This window comes from Canis aureus, chromosome 14, assembly GCF_053574225.1.
Source record: "Canis aureus isolate CA01 chromosome 14, VMU_Caureus_v.1.0, whole genome shotgun sequence".
Classification (NCBI taxonomy): Eukaryota; Metazoa; Chordata; class Mammalia; order Carnivora; family Canidae; genus Canis; species Canis aureus.
In genome coordinates, this window is record NC_135624.1 from 4,772,319 (window position 1) to 4,797,662 (window position 25,344).

Genomic DNA, 25,344 nt, shown 5'->3' on the forward strand with positions numbered 1-25,344 from the left:
GCACTACACCTTCATATTTTATTTTTCGCATGTTTTCAATATCTTGTATTTGTTACTAGTTTTGTTTTCACATTATCTATGTGTGGTTTGTGTTACTTGTTAGGCATGTTATAAATCAGGAGACAAATGGAAATGTTAAGCTGAGATGGTCATAGAGTTGAGACCGAATCCTGTATCTTTTCTTCTCGATAGAGTGTTATTTCTACAGCTCTTCTAGGTTTGAGCCACATAATTCATGGGTATTATAAAGTAAATATAGAATTAGAATAACCAAGCTGTGAAATTGCAAGGCATAGGCTGAGAATCACTAGTCTAACACTCCACATTTAAAGCTAGACCAATAAAAAATAAAAAAATAAAAAAATAAAGCTAGACCAATGTGGGATTCTTAGTCCAAGTAAATCCCTTGCAAAGTCTTAATGTTATTACCAAAAATAATAAGAACCTTTTTATGACAAACTGGACACAAGACAGATATCTATTAAAACTTTCTTTTCCTCTTAAAGAGGAAAATTGTATTCTCTGAATACAAATTTTAATGAGCTGTAGTCATAATAATCTTCAGGCTAAAACTTAGATCAACTTTGTTTAAAAAAAGAAAAAAAAAAAAGGAATTGATGTCTCTTTACAAAACTCCATAGGTTGAAGGAAGTATGTTTTAGGGCCCTCTGAAGCCAGAAGCCTTAATGGGCCCAGAGGGCCTTCATGGAATCTTTACATCCACAATGGCAAATTCTGTTGTGTTCTAATGAAAGGTTTACATCCGAGGATCAGAAAAACTAGCCACTTAGCTTCAAACTGCACCTGGAGGTAGTCATAGACTTGCAAGTGAGCAAACTGTTGCTTTTTCCAGACTCCACTCATATCCTGGGTTGCCCAGCAGGCTTGGTTTTAGGAACATTTGTGTCTGCATGTTTATGCTACCTTGGGTGTTACTCAATTCATAGTCTCAGGGAGGATTTCTAGAGTTCATAGAACTTAACTCCACTAAACAATGTAGCTTATATTGCAGAGATCAAGAAAGTAGCAATGACAGCTGGAAAGGTTTCAAAGAGGTCAGCATATCTTAGAACACACAGGAGGTTGCTAACAACAGTAAGTCCCAACAGGATGGGAAGAAACATGGATACAACCAATTCCAGAAATCCAAAGCTGATTTTAAAATTGAAAAGTTGTAAACTCTCCTTATAGTTCCTAACACATGCTCTGAGGCAGAAGCACTTAAAATGCTGGATATCCCACAAGACTTGCTTGCCTAAACAAACAAAGGAAGAACAAAACGAATTCCTAGGGAATAGTTTAACATATTCAGCTTCACAATCATATATGCCACCACCAAGGACCGTTAAATATCCCAGTTCAGTAGACTTCAAATCAAATTGGGCAAGAACAATAACCAGCAAGAGACTGGTCTTCAAAAAATGCTTCTCATTGCATGAAGTTGAATCTAAGGACCGTAAGTGTAAGTTTATGGAATCTTTCCCCAGAATACGGGCAGTATGTGCAGCGTGGAGTCAAGGAAGATTTTGTTTAATGAAGCCAAACTGAATATAAGGACACTTCCATCAACTAGTAGGATTTGTGTTGAGGTTGATCAAGTTGACTTCGTCTCCTGGTTAATACAGAATACTGTTGGCTAATGAAACTTGACATAGGAATGTCTCTACCTTGTATGTAAGGAATTACATTCACCTTTATGCTCAAAACATGCACAATTTATAGATTATACATTTTTTAGAATTGCAGAATTCCAACTACCAGTGACTTAACTTCAGTAATCAAACCATCTAGCAAGGTGAAAATGGGCTCTGGACAGAGCTATAGAAAATAATAAAATATTACTCCAAAATAGACATAATAGAAAGTTTCATAAGCTCATGAAAAATGACAAGTATTTTAAAATGCAAAATGAAACAAGGTAAGAATTTTGAAGAGCAGCAGAGCATCTGGGACATACTCATTATTAAAGTAGTCAGATTTAGTGAAGAAAATAGAAAATCATATATTACTCCAAGGCAGAGGTTGGCAAACTTTGTAGTGCCACATAGTCAATATTTTAGGCTTTCAGGGCCTTTCTGTCTCTCTCCTAGCTATTCCTCTCTGCACAAAAGCAGCTTATGAAAGTGTGGCTGTGTTCCAATAAAACTTTATTTATAGACTATGGAATTTGAATTTCAGTAATTTTCACACATCACGAAATCCTTTTCTTCTATTTTTTTTTGACCATTTTAAAATGTAAAAACTATTTTTAGCTCACAGGCTGTACAAAAATAGGCCATGCACCACATTTGGCCCACAAACTATAGTTTGCCGTGTCGTGTTTTAAGCCCCTGGGTTGACAAAACTCAATAGACTAAAGGCTTGATATTTAGTTGTTTTGCTGTGACCTAAGTAGTATTTTTGTCACTTGAAAAGTTGGCAAAATGTTTCAGAAATTAAGAAGTGACAGGTTAATAGTTTAAATCTATCACATATAATCAACCTGTACTCACCACGTAACAGTAAAATACATTTATTTTACATTTTCTGGGCCTGTATAGATAGAAAATTCCCCATTTCACTGTATATAGAAATATTTTAAAGTGAGATCTGATCATCTTCCCCTTGTCTAAAGGGACATAAAAGGTTTTGAGTATCTACCTATCTTATAGTAAGTCCAGCCAGTAGTTAATTTCATTAACTAAACTGTAATTCTCATTCACTTCACTCTTTCTATATCCATTTATATAATATATATACATATCATAAAGAACACATTCCTTATTGTCACACAGTTTTAAAAATTTAAAAGACTTAGGAAGACAAGGAAATATTCTATGTTGGCAAAACTGTTTAAAGTGATTAATTTTTCAGGTGTTTGCCTCTGCTATTATGTGGCACATGGCATGCATATTAAAGTTTGTTTAGAAGATGCAAATGGAATTAATACTTCCTTTCTAGAAAACAATTTCATAAGAAGCATAGAAGCTATTAAAATGGTCAAAGCCTTTGACTCAGTAAATCCTCTACTAGTAAGCTCTCAGGAGGAATTCCAAGTTAAAGCAAAAGTGTATATGTTAAAAATATTTATCACAATTTTATTTATAGTATCAAAAATTAAAAACCAAAATGTTCACTTTTAAAGCTATAGGTGAGTAAAATCTAACACAGCTGAATAATAAACAATTATCAGACCTTCCATTTTGACATAGAAAGAGGAAGTGCTACCATATCCTATTGGTCAGAAAACAGAATATAAAATTCTACATATATAATATGACCTTAGCAATATAAGAACAAATGCATAGAAAATGCTGGAAGGAGATATGTCAGAATGTTGCCAGTGGTTGCATTTGAGTGGTAGGTTAAGGTGATATTTTTCCACTTCATTATGTTTTTATATAGATCTCAACTCTTTAAAATATGGCATATAGATTATTAAAGCAGAAAGAAATTAAGTAAAAACCCCGAAAAAATGTATACACAGACTAAAAGGAATTCAAACACTGACCAGAAGAGTGACAAGTGCAGTGATTTATCAGTAATGGTTATCTTGACATGGTTATCTTCTCATGACAATTGCAAGTTTTCTCTTAAATATTCTCTTAGTTTCAGCTTTGCCCCACTCCAGTCTATCTTGAAGACTATACCTCAAGTAACTTCCCTGAATAATGTCTTAATTATTACAATTTCCTGTCCAAAAATCTTTATAGCCTCCCCATCATCTATTAAATATCCAAATCATCTGGCACCCAAGGCCTGACTAGGTCACTCACAAGCCCACCTGTCTGCCATTATTTCCCTCTAGCCAATTTAGTCTCCCAACCTCCCATTCAGTTTTAATCCATAAATGTTAATTTATTGTGACCTCTTGTGTGTAATTAAATATATTCATTTTTTGTAAAGAACTTACTATCTAATAAGGGGGTCAGAAAAGTAAACAGATTTTCATAGACATGATCAGTATCTATCAGGACATTATTGCAGTAATTCAATACAGGGGGAAATGACAGGTAACTGAATTAAAATACTAACCATAAGAAAGAAAAGTGAGAAAATCAGGAAGTCCGCTGCTTCTGGATGTGGATGAGGTCTTGATGGGCACTCAAAGAAAATGTTTCCAGATCTAGCATGAGAATGAGAATCTGCCAAGGCTTGCTGGTAGAAGGGATATTTGTATTGAATTGTATTTCATTCTTCTTATTTTTTATTTAAATTCAGTTTGCCAACATATAGTATAACAGTGCCCATCAAGTGCCCTCCTCAATGCCGGTCACCCAGTTACCCCATCCCCCCGCTCTCTTCCCCTTCCATAACCCTTTGTTTCCCAGCATCAGGAGTGTCTCATGATTTGTCTTCCTCCAATTTTTCCCCACTCAGTTTCCCTCCTTTTCCTTATAGTCCCTTTCACTATTTCTTATATTCTACATATGAGTATTTAAATAAGAGTTAGACCAGTGAAGTGAGGCTGCTGGTGGTGGTGTTCCAGACAAAGGAACCAACATGTATGAGAGCTGCAGAGGCATGACACAACATGGCATGGTAGGACAACTTGACCCATTTGACTGCAGTACAGAGTACATGTGGGAAACTCCAAGATGGGAAAGTAAGTGATACCTCTTGTGTGCTGTGTGAAGCAGCTGTAATGCTGTCTTGAGCCACTGGTAACACAAAGGCAGGATAAACTGCATACTTGAAGAGGTCAAAGCTGGCTTTCCACAGAGGCTAGGTTTGAAGGATGAATAGAGGTTGGTCCAGGGAACAGTAGTGGAGGAAGCCCATGAGGCAGAACCAGGGATTTGGAGATATATATAGCATGTCATGTTCAAGGGAATTCAGATTTTGTTCAGAATAACTCAGGCATAAAAATTGTGTGTCCTGCTGAAAAGATGTGTGTTGGTAAACTGGCTCTTTGCTGGTGACAAAGAAGCCCTGATATGTCGGGCTGGCAAATTTCAATGGTGTGAATACTCTCATCATGGCTGATCTCAAGCTACCAGCGATCTCAAACAACCAGCTCACAAAATTCCTGAATGTTCAGGAATGAGTATGAGCCAGCTCCAGCACATCACTATTAAGAGGAAGTATGTTCTATAGAGCCTGGCAGCCCATTTGGGGAGATACACCTGTATGTGACGGGCATGCTTTTACCTGTGGAATGGCTTTAAGTAGAGGGGTCACAGGATCACAGTTGCGTCCTGGAAAGATCTCTGTGGTGTAGTTGAAAAGACAGTCTGTGGGAGATCGAGAATGCAAACAGGGAGTAGTGTGGACTGTGCTGCAGAGCCCAGGAGTGACAGAGGTGATAGTCCCTGGGCCAAGACAGAGGAGAAGTCATCGCTTGGTGTAAATGCCTAGCAAACTCATCCTTCTGTGAATAACAGCTATAAATTCTGAACAAAACACAAACGAACTACTTCTGGAGACTGAACAAAGGGCAGGCAGATTTTGGAGGAGAATCAGAACTTTGAGCAAGTGATCTGCAGAGTGAATTCCCCATTTTTCGTGGCTGTGCCTTGATGGTAATTGCAGTTGTTTCAGTGCTGGGGTAGCCCATTGTTTTCCTGGCCTAAGGTGCCAGGGGAAAGAGCTCTGGTCACCAAGGCTGCTAGAAAGTGAGGAGAAAACGTTGGACATGGGGAAACCAGAAAATGTGAAAATAATTTGGCCCAACTGTCTACTGACTACAGAACCATATGTGTGTGGGGAAAACCGGATGCAGCCTGTACCCAGGGCTTTAAGATCTGAACTAATCTGAGCCGCCACTCAGATGTGTGAGAGTTTTCAGTTTGAGTCTAAACAAATTGATTACTTATTAAATCAAAAACATTAACACTCCAGAGCAATTATAAGAAAATCCAGAGTCTCCACAGCAAAACATTTACAGTGCCCATAATATAAACCAAAATTATTCAACAAATCTCAAGAATCTCAAAAAAAAAGTAGTTCAATTTCAAGAGAAAGATAATTAACAGATGCCAATGCTAAAATGACCTAGAGGTTAGAATGACCAGGCATAGCCTTTAAAGCAACTATAACAAAGGGAAAGGCACTTTACAGATGTAATTAAGGTCTCAAATTAGTTGATTTTTAATTAATCAAAAGGGAGAATATTTTGTGGACCTAATTGAGTCAGATTAAAGCCCTAAAAGAGGGACTGGACCCTTTTGTGAGGAGAGAGATACGTATGCTCCTGCTGACTGTGAAGAAGCAAACTATCTTATTGTGACTGCCTGCAAAGAAGACCGTGGGGCAGAGAGCTGTGGGAAGCCTCCAGGACCTGCAGGTGGCTGCCAGTCCCAGTCACTAGTCAGTCAGAGAGAGCCCTCATCCTATAGTCACAGGGGAAAAAATTCTGCCCACAAACTGAGTGCGCTTGGAAGTGGATTCTTCCCTGTTTGGACTCATGACCCACAGACAGAGTGATGGTAAACGTGTACTCCTTTAAGCTGCTAAATTTGTGGCAATTTGTCATTCCATGATAGAAATATAATACAACATGACAGAAGAAAAAAAGCCAGTAAACTTGAAGATAGATCATAGAAATCATCCAGTCTGAAGGAGAGAGAGAGAAAAAAAAAGACTCAATAAAATGAATTGAACTGCAGGGACCTGTGGGACAATTTCAAAAGGTCTAATATATGAGTAATTGCAATCCAAGAATGAGAAGAGAATGAGAAAATGGGGCCAAAAACATTAAATAAGCTCAAAAAAACTTCCCAAGTTTTGTAAAAAGATAGAAATTTACAGACCCAGGAAGGAAGCTCAGAAAACTCCAAACAGACATCTCAAAGAAACTCACACTCAGGCACCTCAAGATGAAACTACTCAAACCAAAGAGAAAGAGAAAATCTTCAGGATTAACTGGAGGGAAAACTGTAGGGGAAACCATTTGAATAACTATGAACTTCTCTTTGGATATCAGGGAAGCTAGAAGTCAATGGAGCAAAATCTTTAAAGTGCTAAGAGAAGGTTTACACTGAAAGTGATCTGTCTAGAAGCTATCTGGGGGTTACAATCACCAGGATTTGGTTACTGGTCATGAAGGAGAAGGGCCTAGTTTGTCTCTGAGGTTTCAGACTCAGGGATGAGTTGGCAGTGCTGCTGTTGGTCCAAGACAGGGAACGGGTAAAAAGACAATGTTTCGGGAACAGAGGATGGAGTAGGATATGAGAGCACAACAGGGTGATTGTAAAATCTGGTTTGGGCACATTGAGTTTTGGGTTCCTTGGGAGGACAGAAAGAATGTTATATTAGAAAAAACACACAGATTTGAAGCCATAAATGCCTGGATTTCACTCCTAAGGTTTGTTGGCTATGTAAGATTGGAAAAGTGTTTTAATTCCTTGGAGCATCAGCTTTGTCTTCTGCAAAATCAAGTTTGTTTTTTGTTTTTTTTAAATCAAGAGATTTTTGTGACTGTCCCCTGCGATAACATTTATGAAAGGCTAGTGAGGAACTCGGCTCTCTGTAACCAAAGGTTCCTTTCCTTCCCTTTTCCCTTTCTTAACTAGACATCTAAGTGCCCATGTATGGTAGGCAAGTTGAATGAAAGTGTCAGAATATCAAAAGAAATAGTCTGGCCTAAGAGGTAAAAATTGGGTCTATCATCAGTGCCTTGGGAGCAGTGGGACTAAATCAGAATGCCCAAAGAGGCAGTCCAAAGAAAAGAGGACTTTTTTGGTTACCTATTGCAGTAGAACAATGTACAGCAGTGGTATAAGCAGAGGATGACTACTATAGACACTCCACTCATAAAAGGAGAGAAAGGGAGACCTGTCAGAGTTACTGGTCCATGAAAAGTTTATATCCAACCAGATAAATGTCAGAAGTTTCTCTATTAGTAATCATCCATACTGCTGCTCAGGAATAATTGTCCATGGCTCCTTGCTTTGGATTCTCGGCTCAAGCCTCTGAGTCATCCATCCTTTTTCATGAAAAGTGTCCTTTGTTTGCACTTCATAGTTTTCTCAGCCTGCTTTCTGTCAGTAGAATTGTGAAGGATCACAGGCCTCTTTACCACTTGGTACTGTCTTCGTCTCCTTCAGTCTAAATTGGCAGTGTTTCTGCTGATATAATTCTTTAAACAACTTTGTGGGGCTCTTGTCAATCTTACTGAGGTTTGCTACAATAGACAAAATCACTCATCTCTTCAGGATAATTCCTTCTCTGCATTGGGGTTTGCTGACACTGCTGAGAGTGTTAGAAGCCCCGTGGTTTGCACAGTTTGCTAAGACACCAGTTTAGATCTCTCTGAGATCCGAACAAAGGATTTTACAGCCACATCCCTAAACCAGCTTCATCCCTAAACCAGCTTTCCTGGCTGTGTCCTGGATTTGATCTTTACCTAGAAACCATTTCTTGGTTTTAGCATCATTTGCCATCTGGAAGGCTAGAAATGTTCAAAACTAGCAAATCCTGGCTCCTCTTTGACAGTTCTTCCTTAAGTTTCTGCCAACCCCTCTCAGACTTTAATATAAGCAGCAGATAGAAGCCAGGAGGTCCCTCAACACTGCCCGGAAATCTCCTTAGCTAGATCACAGAGTTAATTAGGCACGTTTCTACTTTCCATATCACTCTAGCTTGTGGTGTTGCTAAATCCTGCCACTACATAGCAAGGATCCCCTTTCCTCCATCGGCGAGCAACATTTTCCTCACATCGTAACTGACAGCCTCCTCTAAGGCCATCAAATAACTATTAAAAATATCTTTGAAACACCTTAGGTACCCAACACTCTTCTCAAGTCCTCTGGATTCTGCCCACTTGCCTGCTCCAAAGCCCCTTGCATTTTTAGGCTTTTGTTATAATAGCACCCCACTTAGAGATAACAAAATCTTTATTAGTTACATATTGCTGCTTAATAAATCACCCGAAAGCCTGAGCAGATAAAACAACAAACAATTTTTTTTTAAATCTCCATTTCATTAGCCAAGAATTTTGGGAGTGGTTGAACTGGGTTGTTGTGGTTCAGAATCTCCTAGAAGGTCGCAGTCAAGACATCAACTGGAACTGTAGTCATCTAAAGGCTTGACTGGGCTGGAGGATCCATTTCCAAAATGGCTCACTCACATGGCTCTTGGCTGAAGGCCTTGGCTCTTTGCTACAAGGATCTCTCCATAGAGTTGGTGGAGTATTCTCATGACATAGCCACTGGCTTCCCCCAGATCGAGTGACCCAAAATAGAACAAGACAGAAGCCGTAGGGTCTTTTATGACCTAAGCTCAGAAGTCATTCATTGTCATTTCCGTGATATATCCCAGTGGTTACACAGACTAGCCCTATTCAGCGTGGGAGAGGCCTACAGAAAGGCACAAATAGCAGAAAACAAGGATCACTGGAACGATCTTGGCAGTGATAAGGAATAATAGTAGAATTTAGAGGTTAGGCTGAGGAATGGGATCTATTGAAAAGGGGATAAAAGGTATGAGAAAAATTAGGACATACAGTGTTCTAAAAACCAAGAAAAGAGTCTCTAGTGGAACAGAATTATCAGATGCAGCAGGGAGATTGAGACAAGAACTGAAGAGAGTACTAGGCAGTTGAGAGGTCATTAATGGTTCAAATATGGATAGAAGCCAAATTGAAGTAGGTTGAAAATGAACAGAAGGTGAGGGAATCAGCATGATTTTTTTTTTTAATCTTGACTATGTGTTAACTAGAGAAAGCTGCAGGATCAAGAAAGGGTTTTGAGTGGAGGAAACTTAGACATGTCCTGTGTGGAAGAAATAAATAGCAGAGGCTGATATGCAGAAGAGAAGAAAAATGATTAATGGCATAAAGTCTTAGAAGATGGGAAGAGGAAGGACTCCAGATCATAGGTAGAAGGATTGACCCTGGACTGGAGGAGGCTTATGTCAGATATCTATTGCTGTTTAGCAGAGCACCCCAAAACTTAGGAGCTTAAAAAGGTGTATTAGCTCATGAATCTGTTGGTCAGAAACCTAGATGACCCCAGGAGGTTCTTCTGCCAGTGTCTGTGTGGCTCACTTGTGGTCCAAGATGGCCTCACTTGCACATGTGGTATTTGGCCGGCTGTCAGCCAAGGTACTCTTGCTTCTCTTCATGTGACCGGCGCAGCAGACAAGCCCAGACAGGAAAGCAAGCAGAAATTGCACAGCCTGTTGAGCCCAAGTTCAGAGCTCACACAGCATCTTCCGCCACGTTCTGTTAGGCAGAGCAAGTGACAGGGTTAGGCCAGGTATTACCTCTTGCTGAGAGAACTTGTGGCCATTTCCAACTTCTCACAAAAGCCTCCTCTGATTTTGAGATTGGAGAGAGAGAATGGGGATGAATATGAATGGAGATGAGGTAGTAGTGGATATTTGCTGAAAGTAAAAAGAAAGAAAAAAGAGCAGGAGGCTTTTCAAAAAAGGAATTTTCCACAATATCTAATCCTGTAGCCTGCTCATATTAGGCATTTGGTAAATGTTCACTAAAGAAATAAATGTTTCATTACTTACTCATAACGCTTCTGACATCTCTCAGGAACATAGACTTAAAAGCTTAGTTATTTTAACGATATGAAAATCATAAACTTTTTTACATCCAATTGGATATTTTGTGTGTAGTGTACAGACACACAAAAAAAGGTCCTCTAATCTCAAAATGTGTGCTTCTGTATACTGCCAGTGAAGTTGGGCTTTTAATTAAGAGTAGCTCCCCGTATCCTACAACCCCTCCGCTGTAACCTCCCAGTGGCCTCTCATGAAAACTTTGACAAAACTAGGAGATCACTGCAGAGGGGATTCACAGTATTCTCCAAATGAGAGCTTCTTTCAGGTCCACATGCATTTCTAACTCTACCCAATTTATTCTTTTTTAATTTTTTGTTTAAGTAAGCTCTACACTACACATAGGGCTCGAACTCATGACCCTGAGATGAAGAGTTGCATGCTTTACCGACTGAGCCAGCTAGGCACCCCAACTCTTCCCAATTTAACTGTGAAAAATTCTTGTTTGTCATAAACTAAAAGTACATTGTATAGTTACCAAATATTACCGATTTAAAGTAAATCATTTCAAGTTAACTTTGCCACCCAGTATTTCTTTCTCTAACCATGAAAGTCCAATATCACCTTTGTTGTGAAGGGCACAGCTGTCTGCAACCAGCAATTCCATGTGGGGAGGAAGGATTGTATGCTTTTGCTCCCCAGTGGCAGTAACAAGCTTCTCTTTACTATTGCTGACATTAAGAAAGCTAAAATCAACAGTGAGGTAAACACTTCTTGGGACCATCTAGCAAGGATTTTAATCCCAAATTTTGGTCATTAAGTATCTAGTAGCTAGAGCATATTTGGAATTTCTTCATTTTCTGTGGGGAAATACATTCATTCTAAATGAGAGGCAGAGGTTTGGGGCTAAGTTTTCTTTTTCCTGTATTTTTCAAAGTTTCTTTTTAAAAATGATTTCCAGTATGATATAGTTAAGACTTTTTTTTTTTTTTTTTTTTTTTGCCAGTTGTAATCCAATTATTATCTAGTTGCTTTTTTTTTTTTTTATTGGTGTTCAATTTACTAACATACAGAATAATACCCAGTGCCCGTCACCCATTCACTCCCACCCCCCGCCCTCCTCCCCTTCTACCACCCCTAGTTCGTTTCCCAGAGTTAGCAGTCTTTACGTTCTGTCTCCCTTTCTGATATTTCCCACACATTTCTTCTCCCTTCCCTTATTTTCCCTTTCACTATTATTTATATTCCCCAAATGAATGAGAACATATAATGTTTGTCCTTCTCCGACTGACTTACTTCACTCAGCATAATACCCTCCAGTTCCATCCACGTTGAAGCAAATGGTGGGTATTTGTCATTTCTAATAGCTGAGTAATATTCCATTGTATACATAAACCACATCTTCTTTATCCATTCATCTTTCGTTGGACACCGAGGCTCCTTCCACAGTTTGGCTATAGTGGCCATTGCTGCTAGAAGTCTTTCACCAGAAATGGCAAAGATGGGACCATGATAGGGCACTTTATTCAGTCCCAGAGTGGATTTCTGGAGCTTTCTACAAGCCTGCATGAAAAAGAACAACTGAGGATTATTTCAGCTGTGAAGCACCCAGAGGAATGACTGCTGGTGCTGCTAATGGTATCTCTGTCCCTCCTCTAGCAATAAATTTTAGATATTGAAATACAGCTTTGGAGAAAAACGTACTGAAGATTCCTTAAGCTTTTTACAAGACACTCTAAGGCTTTTCACAATCCTATGCTCTGGAAATGTGAATTCTTGATGTCTAAACATAAAGGTCCTTTACTAAACTAGTTTTAAATATGAGTTTTCATACAGAGTACTTGGAGAAAGGGAATGCAGCTGGACCATTAAAGCGTGGTATTTTGCCATTTTTAAATAATGGGAAATACTGATTAAGAATGTTATAAAGATTTCAGTATACATAATGTAATTGTCTCTAATCATAATCTATTAGCACGAATCTGTAACAAAAGCATTAACTCTGTTAAAGACAATGGCATACCTATTATACTGTGGCACTTTTTAATTATTTCCATACTGAACAGGATATTGAAGAGCTTATTATCTAAAGGTCAGAATAATGCCCAAGACATGGCCAAGCCCAATGAGTGTCAGATGCATGGAATGTTGGATGACTTCATAGTTATGAAATTATTTCATTTCTCATGATAATTCCTGACTTGCCAAGTTAGTGAATTTTAAGAACTCTGAGAGCAGATTTTAAGATAAATGTGAAATAATCCATACTTTTGGAGTCAGGGACTTCCCTTCAGGCATTAGTTCATATTTGACTTGCTTGACTTACACTTGGGGATAAAATGAGTTAGGACAAGGTCTTAGATACCACATTCCCTTACTGGGAAAGAAAACCAACTTGCACAACTTTGGCTCATGTTTCTTGTTATACAGGCACTGAGAAGCAGCGGTTGCCATGAAATACTTTATTTAACCTTTACAAAAATGTTTTCTTAGTATGGCAAGGCAGTTTAGTTAAATGAAAATAAATAACTATAAAAATTTTGGATTTCTTTTATATCCATCTGTTGACTTCTTTTTTTCTAATTAAAAATTAGAGATAACAATTATAATTGTCTAAATTGCCATGATGACTAAAAACAAAGATTGCTTAAAGCTGTTTTATCCTCTCTTAGGACACGTGTTTGAATGTCTTCTATTTTACATTAAAGTGAATTTTGAGAAAAAAATTTTTTTAAGAAGTGAATTTTGCTGAGTGGTGAATGTTACATTTGAGAACAATTTGAAAGAAAGTTTTTTTAGGTTGGGTTTCTCTATTATTTATATTTGTACTTAGTCAAAATTGATTTTCAAACAAACAAAACAGTTTGGCTCACAAACTCAAAATATTTTTCCAAACCTGAGTGACTATTAAACAGTATCTCTAGTGTCTTATCTTATTGGTTTCCATTTTTCAGCTCCCCTAAATTCGTCTTTATTATTTCTATCCAACATGCTCTTTTCTCTCCCACTGAAGAGCTGGGTCCAACTAAGAATGTGGCAACCATCAGCTATCATTCTGTCAAAATAATGTGTCTACACAGCACCAAAATCTCCTGGCTCTGACTGCAACTCAATTAAGCAATTGAAATTATTATTTTATTTAATTAGCTTAAAAGAAAATACGGATTATTTCATATTTTATGGACAAACCATACTTTTCTGTACTCACACATACATATACATATACATTTTTCTGAATTTTTACTTTTTAACCCTTTGTGGCAGTTATCAGGGTGAACCATCTCAAAGACTCACACAATTCTGGACTTAAGGCAGTATCATGTTTTCTCAGTCACCTATCATTTAAATAGAGGGAAGTCTACACCCTTTAGAAACATGAAAACAATGTATGTGTGTAATGCTAAAATGATCTTTTCAAAATCTGTATGTCATTTTATACTGTTTTTACTATGTGCCTTTATATCTGATTTTATGATTAATATGTCCCAAAAATTATGCATAAAATTATGTTTTTAAAATATGAGGGAATTTGCTCATATCTTCTTGCAAAAATTTTTTGAAGTGTATTATTTTTCACTAATTTAGATAATTTAGATTGAGATAATTTTTTAAAAGATTTTATTTATTCATGTGAGACACAGAGAGAGAGGCACATACACAGGCAGAGGGAGAAGCAGACTCCTCAAAGAGCTAATGGTGATATGGGGCTTGATTTCCAGACCTGGATCACACCCTGAGCCGAAGGTGGACGCTTGACTACTGAGTCACCCAGGCGTCCCAGATTTAGATAATTTTTTAGCAAAGAATACACATTAAGAATCTTATTGTTTTGTAGACAGTATATAAGTCAGAAGTACCACAATTATTCATTCTACTCTCACTTCTTTTTTAACTTCTTTTTCTCTACATATATAATTTTTAAACAGAGATTGATGCCCAAACAGGGAAAAACCATAAATAAATTTTTGAATTTGGATTTCTGTTTAATTACTTATAAAATATAAATCTTTTCTAATTTTAGAAAGATTCTGTGATTTGATTATAGATATGTTGAAACAGATTCAGCCTTAATGTTTGCTAGAAATGTGTGACATTTACCCATGGAAATTCAAATAATTTACTGAAGACTATAGATGGAAGGACACAATGCACTGTTTTAAGCTGTAGAGCCTTATACATAGAAGATATATAGAATCATTTTTTATATTAATTGTGTATATCTTGTTTTTCTCTCATACCTGTGACACTTTTTGTCCTATTTTTTTTTCTTTTTAAGATTTTATCTATTTACTTATGAGAGACACAGAGAAAGAGGCAGAAACATAGAGGGAGAAACAAGCTCCATGCAGGGAGCCCAATGTGGGACTCGATCCCAGGACTCCAGGATCACACCCTGAGCCAAAGGCAGACGCTTAACCCCTGAGCCACCCAGGCATCCCATGTCCTATTTCTTTATATATTTGTCTTTAACTTTAAAGACTTTCAATTTTTTTCTATAGCAGTTATTCATACTTGAGCTACTTCCGTCAGTGTAAATCAGTATTCTGCAAATGCATTTTTTAGTTTTTCCTGCACTTATTGTTTTATCTAATTACCTTTTTACATCACGTATTTATTTTAACCTCAGGCTGTTTTCTATTTATGCCAGACTGTTCTTTCTTCTCAATGGTTTTCTACAGTTTTACAGAAGTCATGTATTTTTGCTCAGTTTAAAGAAAACCAAAACTTTCCTGTTATTCTTTTCCTGAATTCTGCAAGAGAGTATTCATGAGAACTGGTCTCTTCCCCTCACTTTTTGAGATGATATTCTCTTCCCTTTGCTTTATAGTATTTTTTCAGAGGTCACATGGCTTATTTTAGTTTATTAGTGATTAGAGTATATGGACTGTCCTTGGTTAAAGGAATGATTAGAGGAATGATTACCACTGTTACCACTTGAGGAATGATTAGACTGTTGCTCTCATCCTGCCCTGTGGCAGAATGACAGTCAATTCCTGGCTCACTTTCCATTTTCTAGCTGCCATGTCCTAATCTTTCTCAACTGTACAGAGGGGACAGCTTCTCCTCCATCTTTTCCCGCATCTCTGATACCCTAAATTATCACAATTTATGAAAAACTGCAGTTCCCCTTGTTCACAGCTGGTTTTGTTGTTCCTGACTCTTCCTCTGTAATGTTTGTCTTGTGATGACCTCTGATAAAATACAGCAGAGTACTGCCACATTCGGTTTTTCCCTGGGAGTTACTCTCTCTGTACAGATGTAGAAAGACCAGGGAGATAGTGAAGAGCAGGACGTCAAACAGTCTATGAAGCTCAGTTACTTTCTCTCTCTGCCTGCAATGCTTCAGTCCTGGGTGTTTACTGATGACTGATGCCCTAAGGGGAAGTAGCAGCTGCTAAGAGTTCACTGCCTCTTTAGCATCCTTTTCCATACCATTCTCTTGTGGGCAAGTCCTCTTCCCAGCCCTCATGTCTCATCCCCAATAACCTACACATGTCTCTGACTGTGCAAGAGGGAGATCTGGCCTCCTAAAACAATGATTTTTATGACTCTTTCCTTTCACGGATCAAAATTCAGTGGCTCCATTTGGGTTGGGATCAAAGCTATTAGAGGAATGTAAGCTGCTGAGTTCATACTATGAAGTTATTTTCCAAATCACATTAACAAGAAATAAGACAAGAAGTTGTTTGCACAAATTATTTGAAGCTATAGCTTGCTACTTTTAGGACTTGTCCTTGTTTGTAATGCAGTCAGTGTGCTTTGTAGACATTAATTTTGTGCAGAAAGAACCACTCTAAGTTAGGCTGTCACCTGCTTGTGTTTATCAGAAACAACAGTAATATATATATTTTATTTACTCTTATTTCAGCATGTTTTTTTTTTTTCATGTTATTTCTTTGGGTTCTAAATATGTTCTCTGGACAGTCTTTTAATTCCCCAAGCAGAATACGTCTGGGGTCCTATAACAATTTTTTTTCCTTCCTCTCATAAAATATTAGAGCATAATTTTTCTTGTTAAATATCTGTTTCTTCCACTCTATTGTGAGAATTTTCAGTGCCAGTCATGTGTCTTGTTCATCTCTATAGCAACCATGTGTAGCATAGGCTGTTGGCTTATAGTAAATATTTAATAGCTGTAGATCCTAAAAATATTTGCTAAATTGGAAAAAAAAGTGTATTGCTCTAGGGAAAAAAGCTCAAATAATTAAATTAAACTTCTCCAAGGATCATGTGAATAAGTAACAGAGCAAACCAGACCCTCTGAGAGAAGCTTGGATGCTGCAGCAATGAATGGACCATCATGTCACCTTTTAGCAAAGTGCCAGCAGGTGCAAATGGGAAAACTGTGATACCGACTAGGAAAGATAGGGAGGCTTCATTCAGGAAGCTGAATTTGAGTTATTAAAATAGAAATGTGTCATTTCTTTTCCCTTAAAATGCAGACTCTGTATGCTTTCTATTAGATATTTTTCTTTTTAATAATAGTAATGTCTATCTGATTGCAAAATAATACATATTTATGGTATGAAATTTGGAAATTACATAAAAGCACACAAAACATATACACAAAGGAATACTTAAAACATACAACCCCAACACCCCAAGATAAAAACTCTTAACATTCTAGCATATTTCTAGCCATTTTTCTCCCCTATATACTTTTTCTTCATTTTACAAAAATGGAATGTGTACTGCATGTTATCTTTTGGTAATGTGCTTTTTTTTTGCCATTAATCTATTGCTAAGTAATATTCTTAATGTTTTTTCATGCTGTGATTGTTTTTTTCAATAGCTTGAGAGGATTCTACAATGTCAGTATGGTTAGGCACACCTGAGTCAGCACCACTTACTCTCTGTAAGCACACTGAAGTTCAAATCTTATCCCTTGTCTTCCCATCACTGTGGCCCTGAGAAGCTCGCCTGGCCTCTCTGTGACTCAGTTTGCTTTTTCATCTGTAAAATGGAACAAAAGTACTTACTTCCTAAGAACATTTTAAGGAATCAGTGATAAAATCTATAAAAAGCACTTAGACTAGCGCTCAGCACATAGTAGGTGTCTAACAAATGATACCTTTTATTGTTTTTACAGTATTTTATCAGATCAATTTCCTAGCAGTGCCTAATTTTTATTATTATGATGATGCTGGAATAAGCTTACATCTAGGTAAAACTTACACATATGTATAATTATTGCCTTATGATAAATTCCTGTGTAGGATTGATGAGTCAATGTCTAAAACAGCTTTTTGACAAGGACTAGCCTCCAGCTACAATTTTCATTCTAACAGACGTTTTGTGAGTGTGCCAGGGTTCCCTTTTTCATAAAGGATTGTTTTAGGCTGATTGCACAGTATTTGTGGCCTTCATTGAATTTAGTCATGAGGGAAAACCTACAAACCTCTTCCTACACCCATTTTGAGGAAGAGCAAACTACCCCCAGCACTTGTGTGATGACAGAGGGGCCTCTATTATTATACCACCTCCAGGGTGATTGGTTTGGAAAGCTTTCCTTCCCTTTCTCTTTTTTCTTCCAAAATACCCTGCATCAAGAAGTCCAAGTTACCGCTAGAAATCATCCTGATAACAGTTTTAAAATGAGTAGTAAAATAAAGTTCACAGACAAGTATCTGGTACCTTCATTCATATTTAAAATACAATTTTAAAAACTTGGCCATCCTCTTTTCTTTCTCTTCCTTGGTGTACCCTGTTTCCCTAGATTTCATCTTGTTTTTCTTTCTTCCATAACTGATTCAGGAATTCTCCCTTTGGAGGTGACTGTGGGTGGTCCTGAGAGCTGACCCCAGCCCCTTGATCCATAATTCAGTTTTAACTTTTATTTTGTATTGAAAAAAAAATGAGAGCTTTATATGCTCCCATTTGAGATCTTCAGTGGAAAAACTGTGAATTTAGTCTGGCTGCCGGCATAGCACTAGTGGGGCTGCTGGAAAAAAAGAATCTGTAGCCCCTTGGGACCTTCCAACAAGTGTGGCTGCTATGCAACTTGCCTTATTGCTTAGTTTCAGTTCCCATTGAGAAGTTCAAACACGAGTGGTTCCTATTTTGACTCTTTCCCCCAGTGGAAAGTATTAGACACTTAACAAAGTAGGCCATAAAGAATGAAATGCCTGAATAGAAAAGATGATAGAGGAAGTAAGTCAGTAAGGGGAAATTAATAGGTAAAAGGGGCAAGAATATCTCCAAGTTGATAAGAGAACATAAAAATACCATGGGCTCCAGGCAACACAGAAGAGCAATTTTTTGGCTGAGGCCATTGCTTCATCTCTCCTATGTCCTCAAGTTTCTGGCCCACCTTGCGTCTCCTCCAGACTGTTGCAGTTGCCCTGCTACCTCCACACTCCACCCTTCCCCTCCTTTCCACACATTGCTGTCCTATACAGAGGGCTTCAGTGGCCACCTGCTGATTCTTCAAGCACAAATTTCTCACTTAGTAAATCAGAGCCAGCCACAGTCTAGGTCTCTCTGTCTGACTTTATCCCTCACTCTGGTTTGTCCTGTTCCCTTTTCTCCAGCCATTCAAGACTATTAACTTTGCCCTTCGGCATACCTTCTGGCTTTCACATCTCACGTTGTCCATTGTCCCCATAAGCCCAGAAAGGAAACGTCCTCTTTGCCAGAGGAAATCCTGCGGTACCTCTAAGCCCCAGCTGCTTTCATGAAGCTGTCCCAATCATAGCAGCCTAGCTAGCCCTCCTTTCTCTAGACTCCTGTGCCATGTTGCACCCCTCCTAGCCCTCTTGTTATTTATTGGTGCATCCCTGTAAGATAATAAGCTCCTTGCAAGACAGAAAACACAGCTCTTCCTCCTCCCTTCCCCCATAGTGGCTAGCATATCAGCTCCCTTATAGTAACTGAGTGAAAAATTATATGGATGAAAAAAAATTATATGGATAAGTAACAGAAAGAAATTGCATGAGGATCAAGTAGTATGACATGAATTTCAAATTGTTATGCCTGATCTTATAGTTCCTTCAGTATAGAAATAAAAATACATATAGGAGCATTTGTTTTTAAATGGGGACTGTTTGGTACGTGTAGCAGTGAAATTTTATCATTTGGTTCAACAGAATAGAACTCTCATACTCAGTTGCGGTCCATGAGTGTCAGCGCTAGTGTCTGGTACCTGAGTCAGTCATGCTGTGGGAAGGAGGAGCGAAGCAGTGCTGGGCCATCTCAGTTCCAGTCTGTAGATTTTCTCTCTTAGGAATGCAATTCCTTTCCTAATAAACTTTTCCCATATATGTATATATATACATTTATTTATATATATATGTATGTATATATATATATACATATATATATATATATATTTAAAAATTGCTATTTAGATGCTTTGAACAGTAGCCGAACATTACAGATATTCTACTGGTGATGCATATGGGGAAGAAGTGTAATGTTTTTCTCCCACCCAACTTTTCTGTGTGAACTAAATCCAGATGTATCTGGATTTTCATAATTCAAAGAAAATATCTATGCCAACACTTTGAGAACAAATAGCTGCCAAGTGAAACCTGACAGCATATTCTTTGGTGACATTGTCAGTTAAAGCTGTGTACACAGAGTGAGCAGCTACCTAAAACTGAGCTCATATGCAAATGTGAACGCTCCTCAATTAAAATTACATTGTGTACATTAAACCTTTCTTTAGAAGCTGTGGAACTTTCAGGAAAAGTATAGCCAAGCTTGACCTTAAGTACCTTGCCTCATTATTTTTTTGTCATTTCCAGCTACTAGTCTCTCCAAAGAAAACAATTTTCTTGTTTCTTTTAGTTTTGTGTGTGCCCTGAGCTTTATTCCCAGTTGCTGCTACAAAAAAACTGAAATGGTTCCAAACACCACTATTACTTTTCTTTTTATTTTTCTCTGTAACTAATATTTAAAGATCAAAGATAACTCTGGTACTTTTATGTTGTGGAGCATATATAATACCAAATTTTCCCTAAAGGTATTTGCTGTCCAGAATTTTTTTCCTTTTATTTATTTTTTATTTTTTATTTTTTTTTAGCTATTAGCTTTCTTTTCTAGAAATCATCTGAATGGTAGCTTTTTGATTTCACAGGGTCACTGGCAATTGCATGGAGGAAGAACTAGAATGGGGCCATATGAAAAGCAGGAAGATGAGTTAGGAGGTTTTTTGGTTTGTTTGTTTTTTTTGTTGTTGTTGTTGTTTTTAAGGAGGTTTTAAAAAAAATTTTGATAAGGTATTTTAAAACAAAACAAAAAAACCCCTTAACTTTCCATCAAAATCATATTGTGATGACTAGTGAAATGTTTTAATTTAGGCACTTTCTAAAGGCTCTTTCTAATGCTAAACCTGAAAAATGATCTTTCCATCAAAAGGCTTTTTTTATTATGATAATTCCCATGTATATTCTTAATGTATTTATTTTAAGGGCCTATTATGATAGCTCTTGTGTACAGTGTTTTTATAGTTTCTGTTAATTGGGAAAAATGTTTCATATGATTAGCCTTTGGTTAATTCTTTTAAAAAATTATATATGATATCAAGGAAAATGGTGATTTTGTATATTATATAAATATTTTTCCTAAAATGTCAGTTTTATTTTCTTATTCTTACTAATTGTATAGAATACTATTTATTTTCATTTAAACATCTATCCTAAATAAGCAGTAATTATTATGTTGTTTTGGAATACTTGTTCAGTTAAACTGATTTTCTTAGCTGCATTTCATAAGTAGGAGTAGAAAGAGAAAACATTTGATGATCATGAAAGAAATCTGAATATTACCAAAAGTGGCAATACTGTGTGAATAAACATGAATGTGAATCAGGAGTCAGGAGGCTCATTTGGTAAATGTTAAATACATGCTCCTGCTAGCAAAAGATAGAACAAAGACATTTTCTCATACATTCAAAATGTTGAAGGTAGTTCTAATATATGATATATGATAATATATATCTAATATATGATATATATATGATATATGTGATCTCATAAAGAGAATATATTGAATGAACTGCATCCTCAAAGGGCTATTTCGTTCATTATCAACAGAAAAAATAAGGAATGGCAATTTAGGGTCAAAAATAATGCCACAAATGAAATTTTGCTTTAATTACTGACTCACCATAAGAAGGATTAAACTATCAGCCAAGACCAATGTTCTTTGATCTCACATTTCAACCTTCTTGTCCTCCAGATGAATGAAATGGTCTTTTCTCAAATGTTCAGCAGGCCTTTTACCATTTGATAGGACAATTATTTTTAAGAAGGTTTAAAATGTGATCTGGAAAACCACATTGACTCTCTTGACATATTTGCTATTCTTAGCTTGGTTGAATAAGCTGGAAGTGGATGAATAATGCAGGTTAGAAAGAAAACAGATGCTAAATATTACAAATAGGAAGGTTTTCCAGCAATGAGACTTTCATTTTAGGACTAGATTTTTGTTGGCACTTTTGGCATTATGACGATTATTGTTTTTCTCTCCAGCTGTTACACATCTGTATTGAAGGTTGGGGCAATTGGCGCTGGTCAGAGCCCTTCAGCGTGGACCATGCAGGGACATTTATTAGGACTATCCAGTACAAGGGTCGGACTGCTTCACTCGTCATCAAGGTTCGGCAACTCAGTGGAGTGCAAAAACAGGTGAGTTCCTTGTGTTCATGCCCCACACAGCTTTTAATTATTTCACATAATGAAGCAAAACTTAGAGAAATGAAATATTAATAATTAGAAAAACCATGTGATTTAATAATTAGAAAAACAGTGATATGCCTATGTACGCTTACTACTACCTTGCACGGGAGCACTTCAGAAGTGCTTGTTGATAATCCTGAGGATGATGATGGCTTCAAACCCTTTGTCCCACATCTTTTACAACAGCTGCTAACGAGCAGTAAAATTTACTGATTTTAGTTTCACCTCTCCTCCCTGTCACCACCTACCTTCTGGTAGAGGTGCTAATGAGCTGTGAAATAGCCAAAAGGCCTTTATTAAGAAGGAAAAGAAGCACAGGGTGTTGGGGACTCTGGATAACCCAACAGTGGATAAGTTGGTTCTCATACATGTAAGAATAATCTTCCAGAAAGTGTTGTGATACCTCCCATGACAGAGTGGGCCTGGGTCTCCAGCAAGCTTTCTTTTCCTAGGAGTTAATATTAACTGCAGTAAAAATTCACTACAGTCTAACTCTTGGCATATAAAACCTCAGCTCTCAGCACATATTTTTACGTATTTTATAAAACTTCCTTTTGGCTGTTTTTGAAGTTCTAAGACTGCAAAAGGGGAAAAAAGTATCTGACACTTTTTTTGTGTTCTTAAGATGTGAAAATGTGGTTTTTAAAAGATGTTTTTCAAGCATGGCGCATATGACAAGAGTAGAAAGAAAAAAAGGAAGCATTAAAATCTGAAAACTGGCTTCACTGTACACATAATAACTGGTTTTGTCATAAGAGTTTTAACATATACATCTGCATCTGGATTGTAACAGTCTACCCAGAGCTTATGTGAACTAAGGACATGATAGAAACAGCCCTCAGTCCCTGGAAAAGGAAAAGGGGAGCTTTTCTTATCAAGTAGCATGGGCTAGTCCATTGCTGTGTGCCAAGGGGCGAACAGGAAGCAACTGATGAGGTAAACAGTAGGACCTGTACCATATACGTTCTTGGTCTGCACCTAATCAGGGAGCTGGACTTCATGTTCTCATTATTGTGGGCAACAGAGGTAAAAAGAATATAGCAGAAGAGTCTTCCCAATGAACTGACTACCCTTAAGTATTTATTGAGTGCCTGCAGTAGAACAGAGTAAAATGAAAGATACTATGTGACACAGTCTTTGCTCTTAAATTGCAAATTTATATAAACCCAGCAGTAAATACAACTGACAGCAAGTGTGAAAGGAATTTAGAGGTTTTGCTAAGAAGATATGACTCAATTTGGGCTTTGGAAAACATGTAGAATTTGAATTATGAGAGTACATTCCAGGTAGGCAGTGTAATATAAAGATAGGAATATGGGACAAATGGGTCTTACTGGGACTCATGATGGGAGCAGCCTAGCTAGTGTGAGTGTTGAGCTACAAAGTCATAAGAACAAGACGTGCCACTGACTTTAATCTCCCTGCAGAACTGTCTTAACTGGGTATCTTCTCAATAAATATCTGCCCAATTAATACATTCTGGTTTTCTGATTCTGACACTCATGGTCTTTCAACAATGCCTTATCCACCTTCCCACTTACCAGCATTCCTAAGAAATGGTCATTCAGCATCCGTTTGAATACTCCAGATGATGAGGCTTATTTCCTCACATGACAGCCTTTTCTATAATTAGTCATTTCCAGCTATAAATGAAGCTCTTTCCTAATTTTGAACACAAATCTCTCACCATTCAGTCAGTTTTTACCACTCATCAGAACTTGTGAGATGTATGCAACAACACATACATCACATTCCCTTGTGGTGGAAACTAAGTTATCTCTCCTCTGTAATTACAACCCTTCAAAAACACAAGGGAAGCTAGGGTGCTTCCCCTTAGCTTCCTTTTCCTTAGGCCAGTGGTTCTCAAATTTGCATGTACATGAGAATCACCTGAAGAGGCTTGTTAAAACAGATTGTTAGGACCCACCCTCAGAGTTTCAGATTCAGTAGATTTTGGGTGTGACATGATAATTTGTATTTCTTACAAATTCTCAAGGTGATACTGATGCTACTGGTCCAGGGGTCACACTTTGACCACCATGTCTCTGGTCTAAACTTTCCCAATTCATTCAGCTCTTTTGCATATGGTTGCTAGAATAGTTACCAATTAATAGAATGGCAGGAGATCACTCTATGGATAAAGGATTTTCATGGTATACCTTGGTGGTTAAGATCATAGCCAATCCAGCTGCGTATTTCCTTGCTAGCTGTGTGATCTTCAAGTTATTCAACCTCTTTGTGAATCAATTTCCTGATCTGTGAAATGGGGATAGTAATAGTGCCTTTGTCACAAAGTTAGTGTGAGATTTAAATGAGTTTGTATATGTGAAGTGCTTAACACTAGTGCCTGGGCCCACTGTCATAACTCAATAAACTATAAGTACAATAATGAAATATTCCCAGGGCTACGTAACATTGGTTGGACTTTGTTGTTACAGTAGTACCTCCTGAGGCTCATGGCTGTCAGTTAAGCATCTGACTTTGGCTCAGGTCATGATCTCAAGGTCCTGGGATCAGCCCTGCCTCTGGCTTCATGCTCAGAGGGGAGTCTACCTCCCTTCCCTTCTCCTTCTGCCCCTCCCCCAACAAGTGCACTTGCCCATGCTCTCTCTCCTTCTCTCAACTAAATAAATAAAATCTTAAAAAAAAAAAAAAATAGTGCCTCCTTCTTGCATAGATACTATGTATCTTCAAGGAATAATATTGAATTTCAGGGATAAATCAGTATATACCTTGCTCCTAAGCAGATATTACACATTGCAACAGTATACCATACATCAGAAAAGTTGGCCACTTTTCATGTCTTGATTAAAAATTCTCACAGAGGTATTATGCTGAGTGAAATAAGTCAATCGGAGAAGGACAAACATTATATGGTCTCATTCATTTGGGGAATATAAAAAATAGTGAAAGGGAATAAAGGGGAAAGGAGAAAAAATGAGTGGGAAATATCAGAAAGGGAGACAGAACATGAAAGACTCCTAACTCTGGGAAACGAACTAGGGGTGGTGGAAGGGGAGGTGGGCAGAGGGTGGGGGTGACTGGGTGACAGGCACTGAGGTGGGCACTTGACGGGATGAGCACTGGGTGTTATGCTATATGTTGGCAAATTGAACACCAATAAAAAATAAATTTATAAAAAAAATAAATAAATAAATGTATAAGAAAAAATAAATAAATAAAAATAAAAATAAAAATTCTCACAGAGGGCAGCCCAGATGGCCTAGTGGTT

The 25,344-nt window shown here is 37.5% G+C and overlaps 1 protein-coding gene across 11 annotated transcripts in view; it reads left to right on the plus strand.

Moving 5' to 3' along the window:
• The window catches only part of VPS13B (vacuolar protein sorting 13 homolog B), a 718,401-nt gene that overhangs the window by 635,306 nt on the left and 57,751 nt on the right, over nt 1-25,344 (plus strand). For all 11 annotated transcript variants that reach the window (XM_077846720.1, XM_077846711.1, XM_077846713.1 and 8 more), the window contains one exon: nt 21,906-22,061. In XM_077846720.1, the coding sequence (XP_077702846.1) occupies nt 21,906-22,061 (156 nt within the window). The remainder of the gene's footprint in view (nt 1-21,905; nt 22,062-25,344) is intronic.